We start from the raw sequence: 21,289 nt of genomic DNA, 5'->3' as shown, positions 1-21,289 counted from the left end.
CCTCAACCTTGTACGTGCCAAAGAATAAAGACTCAACTTGTTCAACCTTTCTCTGTAACTCAGGTGATGAAACCCAGGGAACATTCTAGTAAATCTTCACTGTACTCTCTCAATTTTGTTGACATCTTTCCTATAATTCGGTGACCAGAACTGTACACAATACTCCAAATTTGGCCTTACCAATGCCTTGTACAATTTTAACATTACATCCCAACTCCTATACTCAATGCTCTGATTTATAAAGGTCAGCATACCAAAAGCTTTCTTCACCACCCTATCCACATGAGATTCCACCTTCAGGGAACTATGCACCATTATTCCTAGATCCCTCTGTTCTACTGCATTCTTCAACACCCTACCATTTACCATGTATGTCCTATTTTGATTAGTCCTACCAAAATGTAGCACCTCACACTTATCGGCATTAAACTCCATCTGCCATCTTTCAGCCCACTCTTCTAACTGGCCTCAATCTCTCTGCAAGCTTTGAAAGCCTACTTCATTATCCATAACGCCACCTATCTAAGTATCATCTGCATACTTACTAATCCAATTTACCACCCCATCATCCAGATCGTTAATATATATGACAAACAACATTGGACCCAGTACAGATCCCTGAGGCACACCACTAGTTGCCGGCCTCCAACCTGACAAACAGTTATCCACCACTACTCTCTGGAGTCTCCCATCCAGCCACTGCTGAATCCATTTTATTATTTCAATATTAATTCCTAACGATTGAACCTTCTTAACAAACCTTCTGTGTGGAACCTTGTCAAAGGCCTTGCTGAAGTCTGTATAGACAACATCCACCGCTTTACCCTGGTCAACTTTCCCATTAACCTCTTCAAAAAAATTCAACAAGATTTGTCAAACATGACCTTCCACGCACAAATCCATGTTGACTGTTCCTAATCAGACTCTGTGTATCCGGATAATTATATATACCATCTCTAAGAATACTTCCCATTAATTTACCCACCACTGACGTCAAACTTACAGGCCGATAATTGCTAGGTTTACTCTTAGAACCCTCTTTAAACAATGGAACAACACGAGCATTACGCCAATCCTCCGGCACCATCCGCTTTTCCAATGACATTTGAAATATTTTTGTCAGAGCCCCTGCTATTTCTATACTAACTTCCCTCAAGGTCCTAGGTAATATCCTGTCAGGACCTGGAGAAATATCCACTTTTATATTCCTTAAAAGCGCCAATACTTCCTCTTCTTTTAATCATCATAGTTTCCATAACTTCCCTACCTGTTTCCCTTACCTTACACAATGCAATATCCTTCTTAGTGAATACCGAAGAAAAGAAATTGTTCAAAATCTCCCCCATCTTTTTCAGTTCCACACATAGCTGTCCATTATGATTCTCTAAGGGACCAATTTTATCCCTCACTATCTTTCTGTTAATAATATAACTGTAGAAACCCTTGGGATTTATTTTCACCTTACTTGCCAAAGCAACCTCGTATCTTCTTTTAGCTTTTCTAATTTCTTTCTTGAGATTCTTTTTACATTCTTTATATTCCTCGAGCACCTCATTTACTCCATGCTGCCTATAATTATTGTAGATATCTCTCTTTTTCTGAACCGTTTCCAATATCCCTTGAAAACCATGGCTCTCTCAAACTTTTAACCTTTCAACTTAACATGAACATAAAGATTCTGTACCCTCAAAATTTTACCTTTAAATGACCTCCATTTCTCTATTACATCCTTCCCATAAAACGATTTGTCCCAATCCACTCCTAAATCCTTTCGCATCTCCTTAAAGTTAGTCTTTCTCCAATCAAAAATCTCAACCCTGGGTCCAGACCTATCCTTCTCCATAATTATATTGAAACTAAAGGCATTGTGATCACTGGACCCGAAGTGCTCCCCAATGCATACCTCCGTCACCTGACTTATCTTATTCCCTAAAAGGAGATCCAACACTGCCCCTTCTCTAGTTAGTACCTCTATGTATTGCTGCAAAAAACTATCCTGCATACATTTTACAAACTCCAAACCATCCAACCCTTTTACAGTATGCGCTTGCTAGTCTATGTGTGGAAAATGAAAATCTCCCACAATGACAACTTTGTGCTTACCACAAATACTTGCTATCTCCTTCCAAATTTGCGCCTCCAATTCTCGCTCCCTATTAGGTGGTCTATAATACACCCCTATAAGTGTTACTACACATTTCCCATTCTTCAATTCCACCCAAATAGCCTCCCTAGGCGAGCCCTCTAATCTATCCTGCCAGAGCACCGCTGTAATATTTTCTCTGACAAGCAATGCAACATCTAACCCTCTTGTCCCTCTGATTCTATCACACCTGAAGCAACGAAATCCAGGAGTATTTAGTTGCCAATCACACCCCTCCTGCAACTATGTTTCACTAATAGCTACAACATCATACTTGCAGGTATCAATCCATGTTCTAAGCTCATCCACCTTTCTTACAATGCTCCTAGCATTAAAATAAATGCATTTAAGAAATTTTCCACCTCTTACTCTCTGTTTATCACTAACGGTGCAAACAACTTACTATCTCCTTTTTCTTCCTTCTCCCCTACATCTGTTTCTACACTGTGGTTCCCTCCCCCCTTGTATCTAGTTTAAATCCACTGGAGCCTCTCTAGCAAACCTACCTGCAAGAATATTTGTCCTCCTCCAGTTCAGATGTAATCCGTCCCGCCGGAACAGGTCCCACCTTCCCTGGAAAACTGCCCAATTATCTATAAATCTGAAGCCCTCCCTCCTGCACCATGTCTTCAGCCACGTGTTGATCTGCGCTATCTTACTATTTCTAAACCCGCCTGCACGTGGCGCTGGTAGCAATCCTGAGATTGTTAACCTGGGAGTCCTGTCATTTAACTTGGCATCTAACTCCCTGAACTCACCTTTCAGGACCTCCTCACTCTTCCTACCCACATCATTGGTGCCTACATGGACCACGACATCTGGCTGCTCACCCTCCCTCTTGAGAATACTGAGAACTCGATCCAAGATATCGTGGACCTTGGCAGCAGGGAGGCAACAGACCATCCAGGATTCTTGATCTCTTCCACAGAACCTCTTATCTGTCCCTCTAACTACCGAATCCCCTATCACTACTGCTCTCCTCTTTTCCCTCCTTCCCTACTGAGCTGAGGGTCCCATCTTGGTGCCAGAGACGCAACCACTGCAACTTGTCCCTGGTAGGTCGTCCCCATCAACAGTATCCAAAATGATGTACTTATTATTGGTGGGAACGGCCACAGGGGTGCTCTGCTCATTCTGTCTATTCCCCTTCCCTCTCCTGACAGTCACCCAGCTACCTGTCTCCTGACTCTTAGAGGTGACTTTCTCCCTGTAACTCCTGTCTATTTCTGCCTCTGCCTCCCGAATGATCCGAAGTTCATCCAGCTCCAGCTTCAGTTCCCTAACTCGGTTTGTCAGGATCTGCAGCTGGATGCACCTTTCGCATGTGTAGTCATCAGGGACGGTTGTGCTCGCCCTGACTTCCCACATACGGCAAACGGAGCACTCAACTGCCCTAACTGCTGCCTCCTTTACTTACTCTTAAGGTAATTAGATTTATTAAAGGAAATTACCTGGCCTTACCTAACTTGGAGTGAAGCTCTTCCTCAGTCTCTGCTCACCGAAGCAGCTCGAGCCAAAGCCTTCCTACTCTGTCTCCCTCTACTCCGTTGCCCGCTCTGTTACACTTCTCTCTTTTAAACACTCCCGCTGCCTCACGGTCCGACTCACACGCGCTTGCGCAGTCGTGCCCCGTTCAACTGCTATTATAAGACCTTAAGACCATCAGACCTAGGAGTAGAATTAGGCCATTTGGCCCATCTAATCTGCTTCACCATTCAATCATTGTTGATCCTTCTATCCCCTCCTCAGCCCCACTCCCCAGCTTTCTCCCCGTAACCTTTGATGCAACGTCCGGTCAAGAATCTACCAAGCTTGGCCTTAAATACACCCAATGACCTGGCCTCCATAGCTGCCTGTGGTAACAAAATTCCACAAATTCACCACCCTCGGGCTAAAAGAGTTTCTTCACATCTCTGATTTAAATGGATTCCCCTCTATCCTGAGGCTGTGCCCTCTTGTCCTAGACTCCCCCATCATGGGAAACATACTTTCACCATCTACTCTGTCTAGGCCTTTCGACATTTGAGAACTCAATCCGAGATATCGTGGACCTTGGCACCAGGGAGGCAACAGACCATCCGGGATTCTTGATCTCTTCCACAGAATCTCTTATCTGTCCCCCTAACTATTGAATCCCTGATCACTACTGCTCTCCTCTTTTCCCTCCTTCCCTTTTGAACTGAGGATCCCATCTCGGTGCCAGACATGCAACCACTGCAACTTGTCCCTGGTAGGTCATCCCCATCAACAGTATCCAAAATGATATACTTATTATTCGTGGGTACAGCCATTGATAGTTTTCAATGAGGTCACCCCTCATTCTTCTGATTTCCTGTGAATACAGGCCCAGAGCCATCAAACGCTCTTCATATTGGGAAGATGTGTCTGGAGGCTCTGGAAGTGAGCGAGGTCCTCAATGAATACTTCTCTTCGGTATTCACCAGTGAGAGGGAACTTGATGACGGTGAGGACAATATGAGTGAGGTTGATGTTCTGGAGCATGTTGATATTAAGGGAAAGGAGGTGTTGGAGTTATTAAAATACATTAGGACGGAATATTCCCCAGGCTGCTCCACGAGGCGAGGGAAGAAATTGCTGAGCCTCTGGCTAGGATCTTTATGTCCTCGTTGTCCAAGGGAATGGTACCGGAGGATTGGAGGGAGGTGAATGTTGTCCCCTTGTTCAAAAAAGGTGGTAGGGATAGTCTGGGTAATTATAGACCAGTGAGCCTTATGTGTGTGGTGGGAAAGCTGTTGGAAAAGATTCTTAGAGATAGGATCTATAGGCATTTAGAGAATCATAGTCTGATCAGGGACAGTCAGCATGGCTTTGTGAAGGGCAGATCGTGTCTAACAATCCTGATAGAGTTCTTTGAGGAGGTGACCAGGCATATAGATGAGGGTAGTGCAGTGGATGTGATCTATATGGATTTTAGTAAGGCATTTGACAAGGTTCCACACGGTAGGCTTATTCAGAAAGTCAGAAGGCATGGGATCCAGGGAAGTTTGGCCGGGTGGATTCAGAATTGGCTCGCCTGCAGAAGGCAGAAGGTCGTGGTGGAGGGAGTACATTTGGATTGGAGGGTTGTGGCTAGTGATGTCCCACAAGGATCTGTTCTGGGACCTCTACTTTTCGTCATTTTTATTAATGACTTGGATGTGGGGTTAAAATGGTGGGTTGGCAAGTTTGCAGATGACACAGAGGTTGGTGCTGTTGTAGATAGTATAGAGGATTGTCGAAGATTGCAGAGAGACATTGATAGGATGCAGAAGTGGGCTGAGAAGTGGCAGATGGAGTTCAACCCGGAGAAATGTGAGGTGGTACACCTTGGAAAGACAAACTCCAAGGCAGAGTACAAAGTAAATGGCAGGATACTTGGTAGTGTGGAGGAGCAGAGGGATCTGGGGGTACATGTCCACAGATCCCTGAAAGTTGCCTCACAGGTAGATAGGGTAGTTAAGAAAGCTTATGGGGTGTTAGCTTTCATAAGTCGAGGGATAGGGTTTAAGAGTCGCGAGGTAATGATGCAGCTCTATAAAACTCTGGTTAGGCCACACTTGGAGTACTGTGTCCAGTTCTGGACACCTCACTATGGGAAGGATGTGGAAGCATTGGAAAGGGTACAGAGGAGATTTACCAGGATACTGCCTGGTTTAGAGAGTATGCATTATGATCAGAGATTAAGGGAGCTAGGGCTTTACTCTTTGGAGAGAAGAAGGATGAGAGGATACATGATAGAGGTATATTAAGATATTAAGAAGAATAGATAGAGTGGGTAGCCAGCACCTCTTCTCCAGGGGCCTCTTCCCTAGTGGGAACTTCATAGATCAGATCTCTGCACCACGCTATTCAGCGAACCAAATATAACATCCCCATGTTTGTGGATGAGACAAAACTATCTGTGAGTGTAAATAGTGATGAGGATTCAAAAGTGTTTTCCCAGGGCTGAAATGTTTGCCACAAGAGGACACAGGTTTAAGGTGCTGGGGAGAAGGTACAGAGGAGATGTCAGTTAAGTTTTTTACTCAGAGAGTGGTGAGTGTGTGGAATGGGCTGCTGGCAACGGTGGTGGAGGCGGATACGATAGGGTCTTTCAAGAGACTTTTCGATAGGTACATGGAGCTTAGAAAAATAGAGGGCTATGGGTAAGCCTAGTAATTTCTAAGGTAGGGACATGTTTGGCACAACTCTGTGGGCTGAAGGGCCTGTATTGTGCTGTAGGTTTTCTATGTTTCTATGTTTTTTTGGAATAGAACTGACACTGTCTAAAAACTTCACTCTAAGCGCTGTGTAGCATCTGACAGCCACAGAAGTGCACTGATGTTAGTTAAAACCCGTTTGGCAACCATCTCTTTCCCCATTTTAAGTGGCATTGTATACTGAATAAATGAAGGGAATCCCAGCAATTTTCCTGATTAGCTTTTGTTCTTTAAAAGTTGTCTCAAATAAATGTCTGCCATGATTACTGACGATCCAATTAACTGGAATCCACTGTAAATGGAGAAGCTCCTTATTGCTCAGTAGCCTCTACCTAACCTGTACTTTGAGGGTATTTTATCTCCATGTTACTACTTATATGTGTTAGCCGAGTCTCAGACGCTGCATTACGGGGCTGAATATCTCAGTATCTCACAGTGACCATGATGCACATTCCACCTATAGTGTGGGCGAGGATCAGGGAAGAAAAGAGTAAGGTTGTTATTAATCCTCTTCAACCATCCACTCTCTTGTCTCCTGTAGTCACAGCATTCCCATCTGGTCATACAGCATCTGGTGGGACATCTGGATGCCAACAGTAAGAGTGCTGCTAAAGTGCGCACTGGCATTGTGGAGGTGCTGTCCGAGTCAGCTGTGATTGCAGCAGGCGGCTCTGTAGGTGAGTATGAAGCTTGTCTCCTTACTCATTCCACTTTTGTGCACCATTTTTGTTTTTATGTCGATAGCCAGTGGTGGATTATTCCTCGCAGGTCAGAAACACATGATAGAGGTCACTCAACCAATCCAAAAATAATGTGATTAAACCCGTCTTTCTGCTCCTGAGCGCTAAATACACCTACACCTGCTCTCTAATCTAATTGCCATCTGAGGCAATGAATTCCACAGATTCACCACCCTCTGCCTAAAGAAATCCATCCTCATCTCTGTTCTAAATGCATGTCCCTCTGGTCTGAGGCTGTGCCCTCTGGTCCTAGACTCGTCCACCATAGGAAACCCCAACCTCTCCACGTCCACTCTATCGAGAACTTCCAATATTTAAGAGGTTTCAATGACATCCCTCAGTCATTCTCCTAAACTCCAGGGAGTACAGGCCCAGAGCCATCAAACCCTTCCATTTCTGTGATCATTCTCGTGAGCTCCCTTTGGACCTTCTCCAGTGCCAGCATATCCTTTCTGGTTCTGCCTGATTCCCTCCTCAGGACCCACAGTACTGGAGGTTTTCAACACACTGCTCCGACACCTGCGTCTCAGCATCGACTACGAAGTGACAGGCAAGTGTGGTTCCATCACCGACGTCGGCAACCAGGTCGTCAAGGAGCGTGAGGAGCGGCTGTTCCAGGAGGCAGTCATCAAGACCATCGGTGAGTGAGGGGCCTGGCCAGGTCTCCAGCTTCAGCTGTTGCTTTGGGATGAAAATTTGGTTCTGAATATTGACCCCCAGGGGAGTACAGCCAACACCTAGAGGATAGACAGGAGAGGAGAGCAAAGGTAGAGCAGTCCAAAGGCAAAATAAATCAGATGCTGTAAATCTGAAATAACGTCAGAAAATTATGTACACCACATACTCTTCAGGCAGGATGCTATGCCAAACTAATTCAACCAATTCTTTTCCTTCTTAAGTCCATCACTCTCACTGAGGCAGAGGCTGCTCACTAGAGTCCTCTGTCCCAGGCCAGTCTTTCAGCTATCCCCGGGTGTAGAACATCTTCGAAAGTCCTTTTTCGCCGGGTGTAGAACATCTTTGTAAATCCTAATTCATCTAATCCAGGGCTTCCCAACCTGGGGTCTGCTGAGCCCTCAGTTAACGGTAAAGCTTCACGGTGTAAGGAAGGTTTCCCTATACAATGACCATATCATTCCCTTCTCTGAATAATCATGTGCCTATCATGAGTCTTTGAAACAGTCCTATGCTATCTGCCTCTGCCATCACCCCCTACCACCATTCTGAACAAAAACTACTTGCCTCACACACCTCCTTTGTACTTTCCCCTTATTACCTTAAATACACGCCTGCTAGTGCGAGGCATTTCAATCCTGGGGAGAAAGATACTGGTTGCTTATCTATGCCTCATATAATTTTGTAAACTTCTATCACATATGCCCTCTCTTCTCGGGGAAACCACCCCAGTTTGACCAGCCTCTCCTCAGTGCACGTCCTCCAATCTTGCCTCGATCATAATCAATCTGCCATTTCTCTGCCCGTATCTGTATCTATATCTCGCTTCATCCTTTGACAACCTTCCTCCTGATCCACAAAGTCATCAATTCCGGCTGTCATCCACGAACTTAATAATTCGCCAGCCTACGTTTTCATCCACACAGTTGCTATATTTTACCAGATATAGACTTGCATTTTTCTTTGTACCACCAGCTGTGGTACAGAACCACAGGGACAGTACTGATGGGACAGGACAGGAGGGGGGTTTCAGATTTCTGATTCTGGGGGAAGGCTGGGTGGCTTGTCCTCTGGGTCTAACCTGTGCACTGGTCTGTTTACTGACCAAGACTACAAGGCTCACAGATTACTTCAAAGCCCGCTCACCATTCCTTCAATGCCACTATTTAGTGGCAAGGCTGAAGAGAGCTGGACTATGCAGATCTATACTCACATCATTCTATAAATGCACAGTAGAGAACATACTGACATGCTGTATCCCTGCATGGTACGGAAACTGTACTGGGGTGGACAGGAAGGTTCTACAACAGGTGCTCAGAACTGCCCAACACACCACTAGCAACTGTCTATGTCAAGGACATGTATACAGAAAAGTGCTGGAACAGACCAGTAACATCATGAAGTATCCTACCCATCCTTGCTTATGGACTGTTAGTCCCCTACCCATCAGGGAGGAAGCTACGTAGCATCCATGCCAGGACCACCAGACTCAAAAACTGCTACTTGCCCTAAGTAGTAAGACTGATCAACACTTACACCCACTAACCCACTCCTTCACACCCCAGTCATCATTACTTTATCATTTCCTGTTAGTCACCTTAAGGACAGACAGTCATACACCTACCATCACTTTATGAAAAATAGAAACATAGAAAACCTACAGCACAATACAGGCCCTTCGGCCCACAAAGTTGTGCCAAACATGTCCCTACCTTAGAAATTACTAGGCTTACCCATAGCCCTCTATTTTTCTAAGCTCCATGTACCTGTCCAGGAGAATCTTAAAAGACCCTATCGTATCCACCTCCACCACCGTTGCCGACAGCCCATTACATACACTCACCACTCTCTGCATAAAAAACTTACCCCTGACATCTCCTCTGTACCTACTTCCAAGCACCCTAAACCTGTGTCCTCTTGTGGCAACCATTTCAGCCCTGGGAAAAAGCCTCTGACTATCCTCACAATCAATGCCTCTCATCATCTTATACACCTCTATCAGGTCACCTCTCATCCTCCATCGCTCCAAGGAGAGAAGGCCGAGTTCACTCAACCTATTCTCATAAGGCATGTTCCCCAATCCAGACAACATCCTTGTAAATCTCCTCTGCACCCTTTCTATGGTTTCCACATCCTTCCTGTAGTGAGGCGACCAGAACTGAGCACAGTACTCCAAGTGGGGTCTGACCAATCTAATAAGCTATCATACATATTTAATTATTGTGCTCTTTATGATATTGTTAATTTTTGTGCCGCATCAGATCCAGAGTAACAATTATTTTGAAGTCCTTTACACTTGAGTATGGAAATAACATTAAACAATCTTGAATCTTGTCCCTGCTTGTGAATTCCCATTTCTCTTCAGGTGCTTTCGCCAACACTTTGCCTGCTTATCAAAGGTCAGAAATCATGTTGTTCATCATGGGGAAGGTCCCGCTACCTGCGGTTCACCAGGCCTTGGGCCTGCAAACAATAAGGTGAGCAATTTAACTACCAAAACTTCTAATCTGTGTCCCTCCACTGTGGTCTAATTTGGAGCATTGTGTGCCATTCTGGTCACCTCCCTACAGGAAAGATTAGATTATGAGGACACGCAGTCCTCCTTTATTGTCATTTAGTAATGCATGCACTAAGAAATGATACAATATTCCTCCTGTGTGATATCACAGAAGCACAGGACAGACCAAAACTGAAAAACTAACAAAAACCACATAATTATAACATATAGTTACAACAGTGCAACAATGCCATATCTTGCTGAAGAAGTCCATGAGCACAGTAAAAGTTCAAAGTCTCTCGAAAGTCCCACATCTCACACAGACGGGAGAAGGAAGAAGACTCTCCCTGCCATGCCTGACCACAGTCCGACTCTGAGTCGTCCGAAAACTTCATGCTCTGATCAGCCCTCAGACACCGAGTACTGAGCACCATCTCTGCCAAACGCTTCAACCCCAGCCTCGGTAGCCAGCAGCAGGCAAAGCCGGGGATTTTGGGGCCTTCCCTCCGGAGATTCTCAATCGCACAGTAGCAGCGGCAGCGAACCGGGCATTTCAGAAATTTCTCCAGATGTTCCTCTGTGCTTCTCACGTCTGTCTCCATCAAATTGGAATTGTCCACAGCCCCTATTTAATAGATACGATATCATTTCACCAGAGAGCTGTGCGCGCTGTGTTGCATCGCCATCTTCTTCTCCCGCCGATATCAATTTTTGACCAACGGCCTATCAGAGATTTGAAGCTTGAGAAGTTGTAGCCCACTCAGGTTCACTGATTGAGTAGATAAGGCAGCGACTTGTGGCAATCAGTGTTTTGAGCTGCGGCCAATCGGCAATCGGGATTGATTGGCAAGAATAAATTAAAATAAGGCAAGTGCAAGTGGAGTGGCCATCATTGGGTGGACATACTTAGAGTGGGGATCTTCAGCCTTTAGATCTTCGAGGCTTCAGTGAGAGAAGGTGAAAAAGCTGAAGGTAATTTTTTTGCCACAATTTATTCATTGTTTTTCGTTCTTTACATCAACAGGTACATTTAATGTCAGAGAAATGTATACAATATACATCCTGAAATTCTTCTTCTTTGCAAACATCCACGAAAACAGAGGAGTGCCCCTAAGAATGAATGACAGTTAAACGTGAGAACCCCAAAGCACCCCCCAGCTCCCTCCCCCCACACACAAGCAGCAGCAAGGCAATGATCTCCCCTCCCCCACCAGCAAAAAAAACTATCAGCCCCCCTCACCGAGCACTCAAGTGTGCAGCAAAGCAGCAATAAAGACACACCCCAAAGACTACTCATTCACCATACTACAGGCTCTCTCTCTCCCTAATAAGTTGAAAAGGGGTGTCCCCGTTTCACAGCGAGAGGGGAGATATAACAAAACAACGCACTGATTTATGGTGTTAAAAGTCTGTTGTATCGCCTTTTCCGAGCTCTGTGCCTCTGGGCACACAGCCAACAGCCAGCCCACTCCTTCTGATCTTCCTCGTTGTCTTTTACTCAGTTAACTCACATTTACTCAGTTAACTCACATTTACTCAGTTAACTAACATTTACTCAGTTAACTAATATTTGCTCAGTTAACTAACATTTACTCAGTTAACTAACATTTACTCAGTTAGAACAGTAGGAATGCCAGGTAGAATAGTGGAATGCTGCTGTTGTGGGATGTGGGAGGACAGGGAGACCTCAAGTGTCCCTGATGACTACAACTGTGAAAAGTGCATCCAGCAGCAGCTTCTAACACTCAATGTTAAGTAGTTGGAGTTAGAGCTGGAACTGGATGAAATCCCATCAGCACATGTTGATGGGAGAAGGCAGTTTAAATGGGTCGGCATGGATTAGATGGACTGAATCGCCTGTTTCTGTGCTCTAACTCTATGACTTATTCAAGAAGTAGATGGGGTGATAGATAGGACGTATAGGGAGGTAGTTACAGCCAAGGTTCTGGACACAGGAAACTGGGTGACAGTCAGGAAGGAGAAAGGAGTTAAGGAGCCAGTGCAGAGTAACCCTGTGGCCACAGCTCTCAACAACAGGTATAACACTTTGGATACGGTTTGGGGGTGGGGGGTGACCTCGCAGAGGAAAGTCACAGCAGTCAGATCTCTGGCACTGAGTCTGGCTCTGGGACTCAAGAGGGAAAGGAGGAGAAGAGACAACCTGTGATGATAGGGGATTTGTTAGTTAGGGGAACAGAAAGCAGGTTCTTTGGATGAGAACAAGATTCCCAGATGGTATATTGCCTCTGGTGCCAGGGTTAGTGACATCTCAGACCAAGTCCTCAGCAACCTTAAGTAGGAGGGCAAACAGCCACAGGCTGTGGTCCATGTAGGTGCCAATGACATAGGTAGGAAGAGTAATGAGGTTTTGTAGAGTGAGTTTAGGGAGTTCGGTGCTAAGATAAACAATAGGATCTCCAGAGTTGTGATCTTAGGATTGCTACGCATGCCATGTGCTAGTGAGGCCAGAGATAGGGGCATTATACAGTTTTACATGTGACTAAGGAATTGGTGTGGGAGGGAGGGCATCAGATTTTTGGATCATTGGGCTCTCTTCCATGGAAGGTGGAATTTGTTCTGAATAGATGGTTTGCACTTGAACTGGAAGGCGACTAATATTCTAGTGGGAAGGTTTGCTAGTGCTACATGGGGTGGGAGTGGGGTTTAAATTAGAGTTGCATGGGGATGGGAAACAGAATGCCAAAACAGTTGGTGGAGAGGTTGTGGAGACAGACGTTGGTAAGAGCAGAGAAAGTCAAGAATCAAAAGTTTGAGCATGGTGAGACAGGACAGAGTGGGAGGGATTAAAGGAGAGGTATGGCATACTAGTCAAGTAAAATGTCACGGCAGTGCTCAGTCAGGATAAACCAGAGAACTCATCTATTGAGGCATTATGTGTGGAACTGAGGAATAAAAAAGATACGACAACATTAATGGGGCTATATTTCAGACCACCCAACAGTCTGAGAGACTTAGAGGAACACATTTGTAGAGAGATTGCAGACAAGAAACATAAGGTTGTTATAGTAGGTGATCTTGACTTCCCACATATTGACTAGAACTCCCATACTGTAAAAGGTCTAGATGGGATAGAGATTGTCAAATGTGTCAGGAAAGTTTCTTTCATCAGTATGTACAAGTGCCAACGAGAGAGTGTGCGATACTTGAACTGTTATTATGGAATATGACAGAGCAGGTGAGAGAAGTTCGTGTTGGGGAATACTTGACGTCCAGTGATCATAACGCCATTACTTTCAAGGTAAATATACAAAACAATAGCTCTGGTCTGTGGGGTGAAATTCTAAACTGATGAATGACCAATTTTGATGCTATCAGAAAAGATCTGGCACATGTGGATTGGGACAGGCTGTTTCCTGGCAAAGGTGTACTTGGTAAGAGAGAGGCCTTCCAAAATGAAATTTTGGGATACAAAAGGTTGTATGTGCCTGTCAGAATAGAAGGTAAAGATAACAGGCTTACGGAACCTTGGTTTTCAAGAGATTGCTCTGGTTAGGCAAAAAAAGGAGGTGCAAAGGAGGTATAGGCAGGTAGGAATAACTGAGGTACTTATGGAGTATAAGAAATGCAAGAGAACACTTAGAAAGAAATCAAGAGGGCTAAAAGGAGGCATTAGGTTGCCCTAGCTGCCGAGGTATGGGAGAATCCGAAGGGATTCTACAGATATTTAAGAGCAAAAAGATTGCAAGGGACAAAATTGGTCCTCTGGAAGAGCAGAATGGTAATCCATGTGTGGAGCCAAGAGGGATGGGGGAGATCTTAAAGGAATTTTTTCCATTTGTATTTGCTCGGGAGATGGACACAGAGTCTATAGAAGTGAGGAAAAGCCATCGACTTCAGTGATCCCTTGGACTCTCTGGGAGGCACGTGCAGAAATTACAGAGGCCCAAGCAGAGATATTTAAATCATCCTTAGCCAATGTTGTTCAACTGTTTAAGAAAGGCTCTAAATAAACCAGGAAATTACAGGCCAGTGAGGCTGACATCACTAGTGGGAAAATTTTTGTAAGGTATTCTAGGGGACCGGATATTTAAGTATTTGGATAGACATGGGCTGATTAAGAATAGTCAACATGGTTTCGTACATGGTAGGTCATGTCTAACCAATCTTATATAGTGTATCAAGGAAGTTACCAGGAAAGTGAATGAAGGCAAGGCAGTGGATGTTGTCTACATGGACTTTCGTAATGGGAGGCTGGTCCACACGGTTCAGTCATTGAGCATTCAGGATGAGGATGTAAAGTGAATGAGACATTGGCTTTGTGGAAGAAGCCAGAGAGTGGTAGTAGAGTGTTACCTCTCTGACTGGAGGCCTGTGACTAATGGAGTGCTGCAGGGATCAGTGCTGGGTCCATTGTTGTTTGTCATATATTTCAACAATCTGGATGATAATGTGGTGAATTGGATCATCAAATTTGCAGAGGGCACCAATATTTGGGGAGGGTAATGGACAGCAAGGAAGACTATCAAAGCTTGCGGTGGGATCTGCTGGAAATATAGGCTGAATAATGGCAGATAGAGGTAGGTACGAGGTGTTGCACTTTGGTAGGACCAACCAGGGAAGGTCTTTCACAGTAAACGGTAGGGCACTGAGAGGCACTGAGAACAAAGGCATCTCAACTGCTTTCTCTCACACATATGCACCGTGTACAAATCCCTTTTAAATTAAAGGATGTTGCTGGGTCTGGAGGACCTGAGTTAGAGAGAAAGGTTAAATAGGTTCAGACCATATTCCTTAAAACGTATAAGATTGAGGGGAGATTTGATTGGGATATATATGAAATTATGAGGGGTATAGATAGCATAAATACAAGCAGGCTTTTCGCTGAAGTTGGGTGGGACTACAACTGGAGGTCATAGCTTAACGGCGAAAGGTGAAAAATTTAAGGGGAACATGAGAGGGAACTTCCTCACTTAGAGAGTCACGAGAGAGTGGAACGAGCTGCCAGCACAAGTGGTGCATGCGAGCTTGATTTAATTGTTCAAGAGAAGTTTGGATAGGTACATGGATGGTAGGAGTATGGAAGGCTGTGGGCCTGGTGCAGGTCATTGGAAGTAGGCAGTTTAAATGGTTAGAGATGTACTAGATGGGCTCAAGGGTTTGTACCTGTGCTATATTTTTCTATGACGCTAACATGGAAAGAATTCAGAGAAAATTTGCAAAGATCTTGCTGGGACTTGAGGACCTAAATTTTATGGAAAGGTTGAATAGGTTAAAAGGTTCAAAGGATCAGTTATATCAAAACATGTATCCATATATAACTTTGAAATTTGTCTTCTCCAGATAGCCAAGAAACAAAGATAGAACATGAAAGTCATTCAGAGACAAACATCAAACCCACAACCGCTCTCTGCACAAAAATACTAACAGAACACAACAGAACATTAACCTCAAACACTGTCCCCTCACGCAACAAAACAGAAGAGGAATGAGCAATAAAAACACAGAATATAAATCCATAAATTTGAAAATGACCACAGTGCATAAACACAATAGTCTAATCCATGAAACACAGAACCACGATACCACCTTACATGATCACCGCCGACATTCATGGAAAGAGAAGGACACCACGTGAGGCAGAGAGACCAGCCCCTTGCATTTGCTCTTCGTGAAGCTGAAGATATTTATGGGATTTCTGTGAATGAGACCATTCATAAAATTTCTCTTTACACTGACGATTTATTGGTTTATATATCTAATCCCGAAGAATTTATTCCTCCCTTACTAAAATTATTTAATGAATTTGGAGATTTTTCAGGATTTGAACAAAAATTTTAGTAAAAGTGAATTGTTTCCTTTAAATGAATCTGTTTCTATATATGATAATACTCCTTCAAAGTAACGGATTCTTTTAGATATTTAGGTGTTATAATCACTAAAAAATATAAGGATCTTTATAAAGCCAATTTTGTTCCCTTGGTAGATTATATGAAGTATTTATTTAGTAGATGGAGTCCACTTACATTTTCAGTTGTTGGTCACATCCATCTAGTCAAAATGATGATTTTACCAAAATTTTTATATTTACTTCAGAATATCCCTGTTTTTTTTGACTGAGAAATTTTTTGATTGGATTGATTCTATTATTTTATTTTTTATTTGGAATAATAAAAGACCAAGAATTAGTAAATGTCACTTACCAAAGTTGAAAAAGGATGGAGGTCTCGCTTTGCCTAATTTAGGAATGTAATTTAAGGGGTGGGTTGGCAAGTTTGCAGACGACACAAAGGTTGGTGGTGTTGTAGATAGTGTAGAGGATTGTCAAAGATTGCAGAGAGACATTGATAGGATGCAGAAGTGGGCTGAGAAGTGGCAGATGGAGTTCAACCCGGAGAAGTGTGAGGTGGTACACTTTGGAAGGACAAACTCCAAGGCAGAGTACAAAGTAAATGGCAGGATACTTGGCAGTGTGGAGGAGCAGAGGGATCTGGGGGTACATGTCCACAGATCCCTGAAAGTTGCCTCACAGGTAGATAGGGTAGTTAAGAAAGCTTATGGGGTGTTAGCTTTCATAAGTTGAGGGATAGAGTTTAAGAGTCGTGATGTAATGATGCAGCTCTATAAAACTCTGGTTAGGCCACACTTGCAGTACTGTGTCCAGTTCTGGTCGCCTTACTATAGGAAGGATGTGGAAGCATTGGAAAGGGTACAGAGGAGATTTACCAGGATGCTGCCTGGTTTAGAGAGTATGCATTATGACCATGATCAGAGATTAAGGGAGCTAGGGCTTTACTCTTTGGAGAGAAGGAGGATGAGAGCTGACATGATAGAGGTGTACAAGATAATAAGAGGAATAGATAGAGTGGATAGCCAGCGCCTCTTCCCCAGGGCACTACTGCTCAATACAAGAGGACATGGCTTTAAGGTAAGGGGTGGGAAGTTCAAGGGGGATATTAGAGGAAGATTTTTTTTACTCAGAGAGTGGTTGGTGCATGGAATGCACTGCCTGAGTCAGTGGTGGAGGCAGATACACTAGTGAAGTTTAAGAGACTACTAGACAGGTATATGGAGGAATTTAAGATGGGGGCTTATATGGGAGGCAGGGTTTGAGGGTCGGCACAACATTGTGGGCTGAAGGGCCTGTACTGTGCTGTACTATTCTATGTTCTATGTTCTAAATGAATCTGTTTCTATATACTCCTTTCAAAGTCATGGATTCTTTTAGATAACGCACATAAAAGTTGCTGGTGAACGCAGCAGGCCAGGCAGCATCTGTAGGAAGAGCTGCAGTCGACGTTTCAGGCCGAGACCCTTCGTCAGGACAAACTGAAGGAAGAATGAGTAAGGGATTTGAAAGTTGGAGGGCGAGGGGAAGATCCAAAATGATAGGAGAAGACAGGAGGGGGAGGGATGGAGCCAAGAGCTGGACAGGTGATAGGCAAAAGAGTTACGAGAGGATCATGGGACAGGAGGTCCGGGAAGAAAGCCAAGGGCGGGAGGACCCACAGGATGGGCAAGGGGTATATTCAGAGGGACAGAGGGACAGAGGGCGAAAGAGGAGAGTGAGAGAAAGAATGTGTATATAAAAATAAATAACGGATGGGGTACGAGGGGGAGGTGGGGCATTAGCAGAAGTTAGAGAAGTCGATGTTCATGCCATCAGGTTGGAGGCTACCCAGACGGAATATAAGGTGTTGTTCCTCCAACCTGAGTGTGGCTTCATCTTTACAGTAGAGGAGGCCGTGGATAGACATGTCAGAATGGGAATGGGATGTGGAATTAAAATGTGTGGCCACTGGGAGATCCTGCTTTCTCTGGCGGACAGAGCGTAGGTGTTCAGCAAAGCAGTCTCCCAGTCTGCGTCAGGTCTCACCAATATATAAAAGGCCACATCGGGAGCACCGGACGCAGTATATCACCCCAGCCGACTCACAGGTGAAGTGTTGCCTCACCAGGAAGGACTGTTTGGGGCCCTGAATGGTGGTAAGGGAGGAAGTGTAAGGGCATGTGTAGCACTTGTTCCGCTTACACAGATAAGTGCCAGGAGGGAGATCAGTGGGGAGGGATGGGTGGGACGATTGGACAAGGGAGTCGCGTAGGGAGCTATCCTTGTGGAATGCAGAGAGACGGGGGGAGGGAAAGATGTGCTTAGTGGTGGGATCCCGTTGGAGGTGGCGGAAGTTACAGAGAATAATATGTTGGACCCGGAGGCTGGTGGGGTGGTAGGTGAGGACCAGGGGAACCCTATTCCTAGTGGGCTGGTGGGAGGATGGAGTGAGAGCAGATGTACGTGAAGTAGGGGAGATGCATTTAAGAGCAGAGTTGATAGTGGAGGAAGGGAAGCCCCTTTCTTTAAAAAAGGAAGCCATCTCCCTCGTCCTAGAATGAAAAGCCTCATCCTGAGAGCAGATGCAGCAGAGACAGAGAAATTGCGAGAAGGGGATGGCGTTTTTGCAAGAGACAGGGTGAGAAGAGGAATAGTCCAGATAGCTGTGAGAGTCAGTAGGCTTATAGTAGACATCAGTGGATAAGCTGTCTCCAGAGACAGAGACAGAAAGATCTAGAAAGGGGAGGGAGGTGTCGGAAATGGACCAGGTAAACTTGAGGGCAGGGTGAAAGTTGGAGGCAAAGTTAATAAAGTCAACGAGCTCTGCATGCGTGCAGGAAGCAGCACCAATGCAGTCGTCGATGTAGCGAAGGAAAAGTGGGGGACAGATACCAGAATAGGCACGGAACATAGATTGTTCCACAAAGCCAACAAAAAGGCAGGCATAGCTAGGACCCATATGGGTGCCCATAGCTACACCTTTAGTTTGGAGGAAGTGGGAGGAGCCAAAGGAGAAATTATTAAGAGTAAGGACTAATTCCGCTAGACGGAGCAGAGTGGTGGTAGAGGGGAACTGATTAGGTCTGGAATCCAAAAAGAAGCGTAGAGCTTTGAGACCTTCCTGATGGGGGATGGAAGTCTATAGGGACTGGACATCCATGGTGAAAATAAAGCGGTGGGGGCCAGGGAACTTAAAATCATCGAAAAGTTTAAGAGCATGAGAAGTGTCACGAACATAGGTAGGAAGGGATTGAACAAGGGGGGATAAAACCGTGTCGAGGTATGCAGAAACGAGTTCGGTGGGGGAGGAGCAAGCTGAGACAATAGGTCGGCCAGGACAGGCAGGTTTGTTGATCTTGGGTAGAAGGTAGAAACGGGAAGTGCGAGGTGTGGGAACGATGAGGTTAGTGGCAGTGGATGGGAGATCCCCTGAGCGGATAAAGTCGGTGATGGTGTGGGAGACAATGGCCTGGTGCTCCTTAGTGGGGTCACGATCGAGGGGTAAATAAGAGGAGGTATCCGTGAGTTGTCGCTGTGCCTCAGCAAGGTAGAGGTCAGTACGCCAGACTACAACATCACCCCCCTTATCGGCAGGTTTAATAATAAGGTTAGGATTAGTGCGGAGGGAGTGGAGAGCAGAGCGTTCCGAAGGAGTTTTCCGGGTCCAAATATTATTCTCCGTAACTTCCACCACCTCCAACGGGATCCCACCACTAAGCACATCTTTCCCTCCCACCCTCTCTCTGCATTCCGCAGGGATCGCTCCCTACGCGACTCCCTTGTCCATTCGTGCCCCCCATCCCTCCCCACTGATCTCTCTCCTGGCACTTATCCGTGTAAGCGGAACAAGTGCTACACATGCCCTTACACTTCCTCCCTTACCACCATTCAGGGCCCCAAACAGTCCTTCCAGGTGAGGCGACACTTCACATGTGAGTCGGCTGGGGTGATATACTGCGTCCGGTGCTCCCGATGTGGCCTTTTATATATTGGCGAGACCCGATGCAGACTGGGAGACCGCTTTGCTGAACACTTATGCTCCGTCCGCCAGAGAAAGCAGGATCTCCCAGTGGCCACACATTTTAATTCCACATCCCATTCCCATTCTGACATGTCTATCCACGGCCTCCTCTACTGTAAAGATGAAGCCACATTCAGGTTGGAGGAACAACACCTTATATTCCGTCTGGGTAGCCTCCAACCTGATGGCATGAACATCGACTTCTCTAACTTCTGCTGATGCCCCACCTCCCCCTCGTACCCCATCTGTTACTTATTTTTTTACACACATTCTTTCTCTCACTCTCCTTTTTCTCCCTCTGTCCCTCTGAATATACCCTTTGCCCATCCTCTGGGTCCCCCCGCCCTTGTCTTTCTTCCTCGACCTCCTGTCCCATGATCCTCTCGTATCCCTTTTGCCAATCACCTGTCCAGCTCTTGGCTCCATCCCTCCCCCTCCTGACTTCTCCTATCATTTTGGATCTCCCCCTCCCCCTCCAACTTTCAAATCCCTTATCACTCTTCCTTCAGTTAGTCCTGACGAAGGGTCTCGGCCTGAAACGTCGACTGCAGCTCTTCCTACAGATGCTGCCTGGCCTGCTGCGTTCACCAGCAACTTTGATGTGTGTTGCTTGAATTTCCAGCATCTGCAGAATTCCTGTTGTTTGCGATTCTTTTAGATATTTAGGTGTTACAATCACTAAAAAATATAAGGATCTTTATAAAGTCAATTTTGTTCCCTTGGTAGATTCTATGAAGTATTTATTTAGTAGATGGAGTCCACTTACATTTTCACTTGTTGGTCGCATCCATATAGTCAAAATGATGATTTTACCAAAATTTTTATATTTATTTCAGAATATCCCTGTTTTTTTGACTAAGTTTTTTGATCGGATTGATTCTATGATTTTATCTTTTATTTGGAATAATAAAAGACCAAGAATTAGTAAATGTCACTTACCAAAGTTGAAAACTTTGCCTAATTTAAGAATGTATTACTGGGCTGTTAATGTGCGATACATGTCCTTTTGGTTATATTGGTTATATTTGGTTATATTGGGTTGATAAGAACGATCGACCAGTTTGGGTAGACTTGGAATTGAAAGCTGTGAAACAGTTTTATTTAACCTCGTTATTGGGAGCTGCTTTACCTATACAATTAGCTAAAGTTGCTAATTTAAACCTATACCCTGTGATTAAGCATTCTTGACAAACCTGGCTCCAGTTCTGCAATTTTTTTAATCTTAA

The 21,289-nt window shown here is 44.8% G+C and overlaps 1 protein-coding gene across 7 annotated transcripts in view; it reads left to right on the top strand.

Annotated features, from left to right (window-relative positions):
- The window catches only part of LOC134350026 (protein EFR3 homolog B-like), a 299,220-nt gene that overhangs the window by 137,818 nt on the left and 140,113 nt on the right, over positions 1–21,289 (top strand). For all 7 annotated transcript variants that reach the window (XM_063054929.1, XM_063054928.1, XM_063054927.1 and 4 more), the window contains 3 exons: positions 6,884–7,019; positions 7,561–7,722; positions 10,123–10,234. In XM_063054929.1, the coding sequence (XP_062910999.1) occupies positions 6,884–7,019; positions 7,561–7,722; positions 10,123–10,234 (410 nt within the window). The remainder of the gene's footprint in view (positions 1–6,883; positions 7,020–7,560; positions 7,723–10,122; positions 10,235–21,289) is intronic.

This window comes from Mobula hypostoma, chromosome 8, assembly GCF_963921235.1.
Source record: "Mobula hypostoma chromosome 8, sMobHyp1.1, whole genome shotgun sequence".
NCBI classification, from domain to species: domain Eukaryota; kingdom Metazoa; phylum Chordata; class Chondrichthyes; order Myliobatiformes; family Myliobatidae; genus Mobula; species Mobula hypostoma.
Note: the sequence above shows the minus strand (reverse complement) of the source record. Positions and strands in the feature narration are given on the sequence as shown.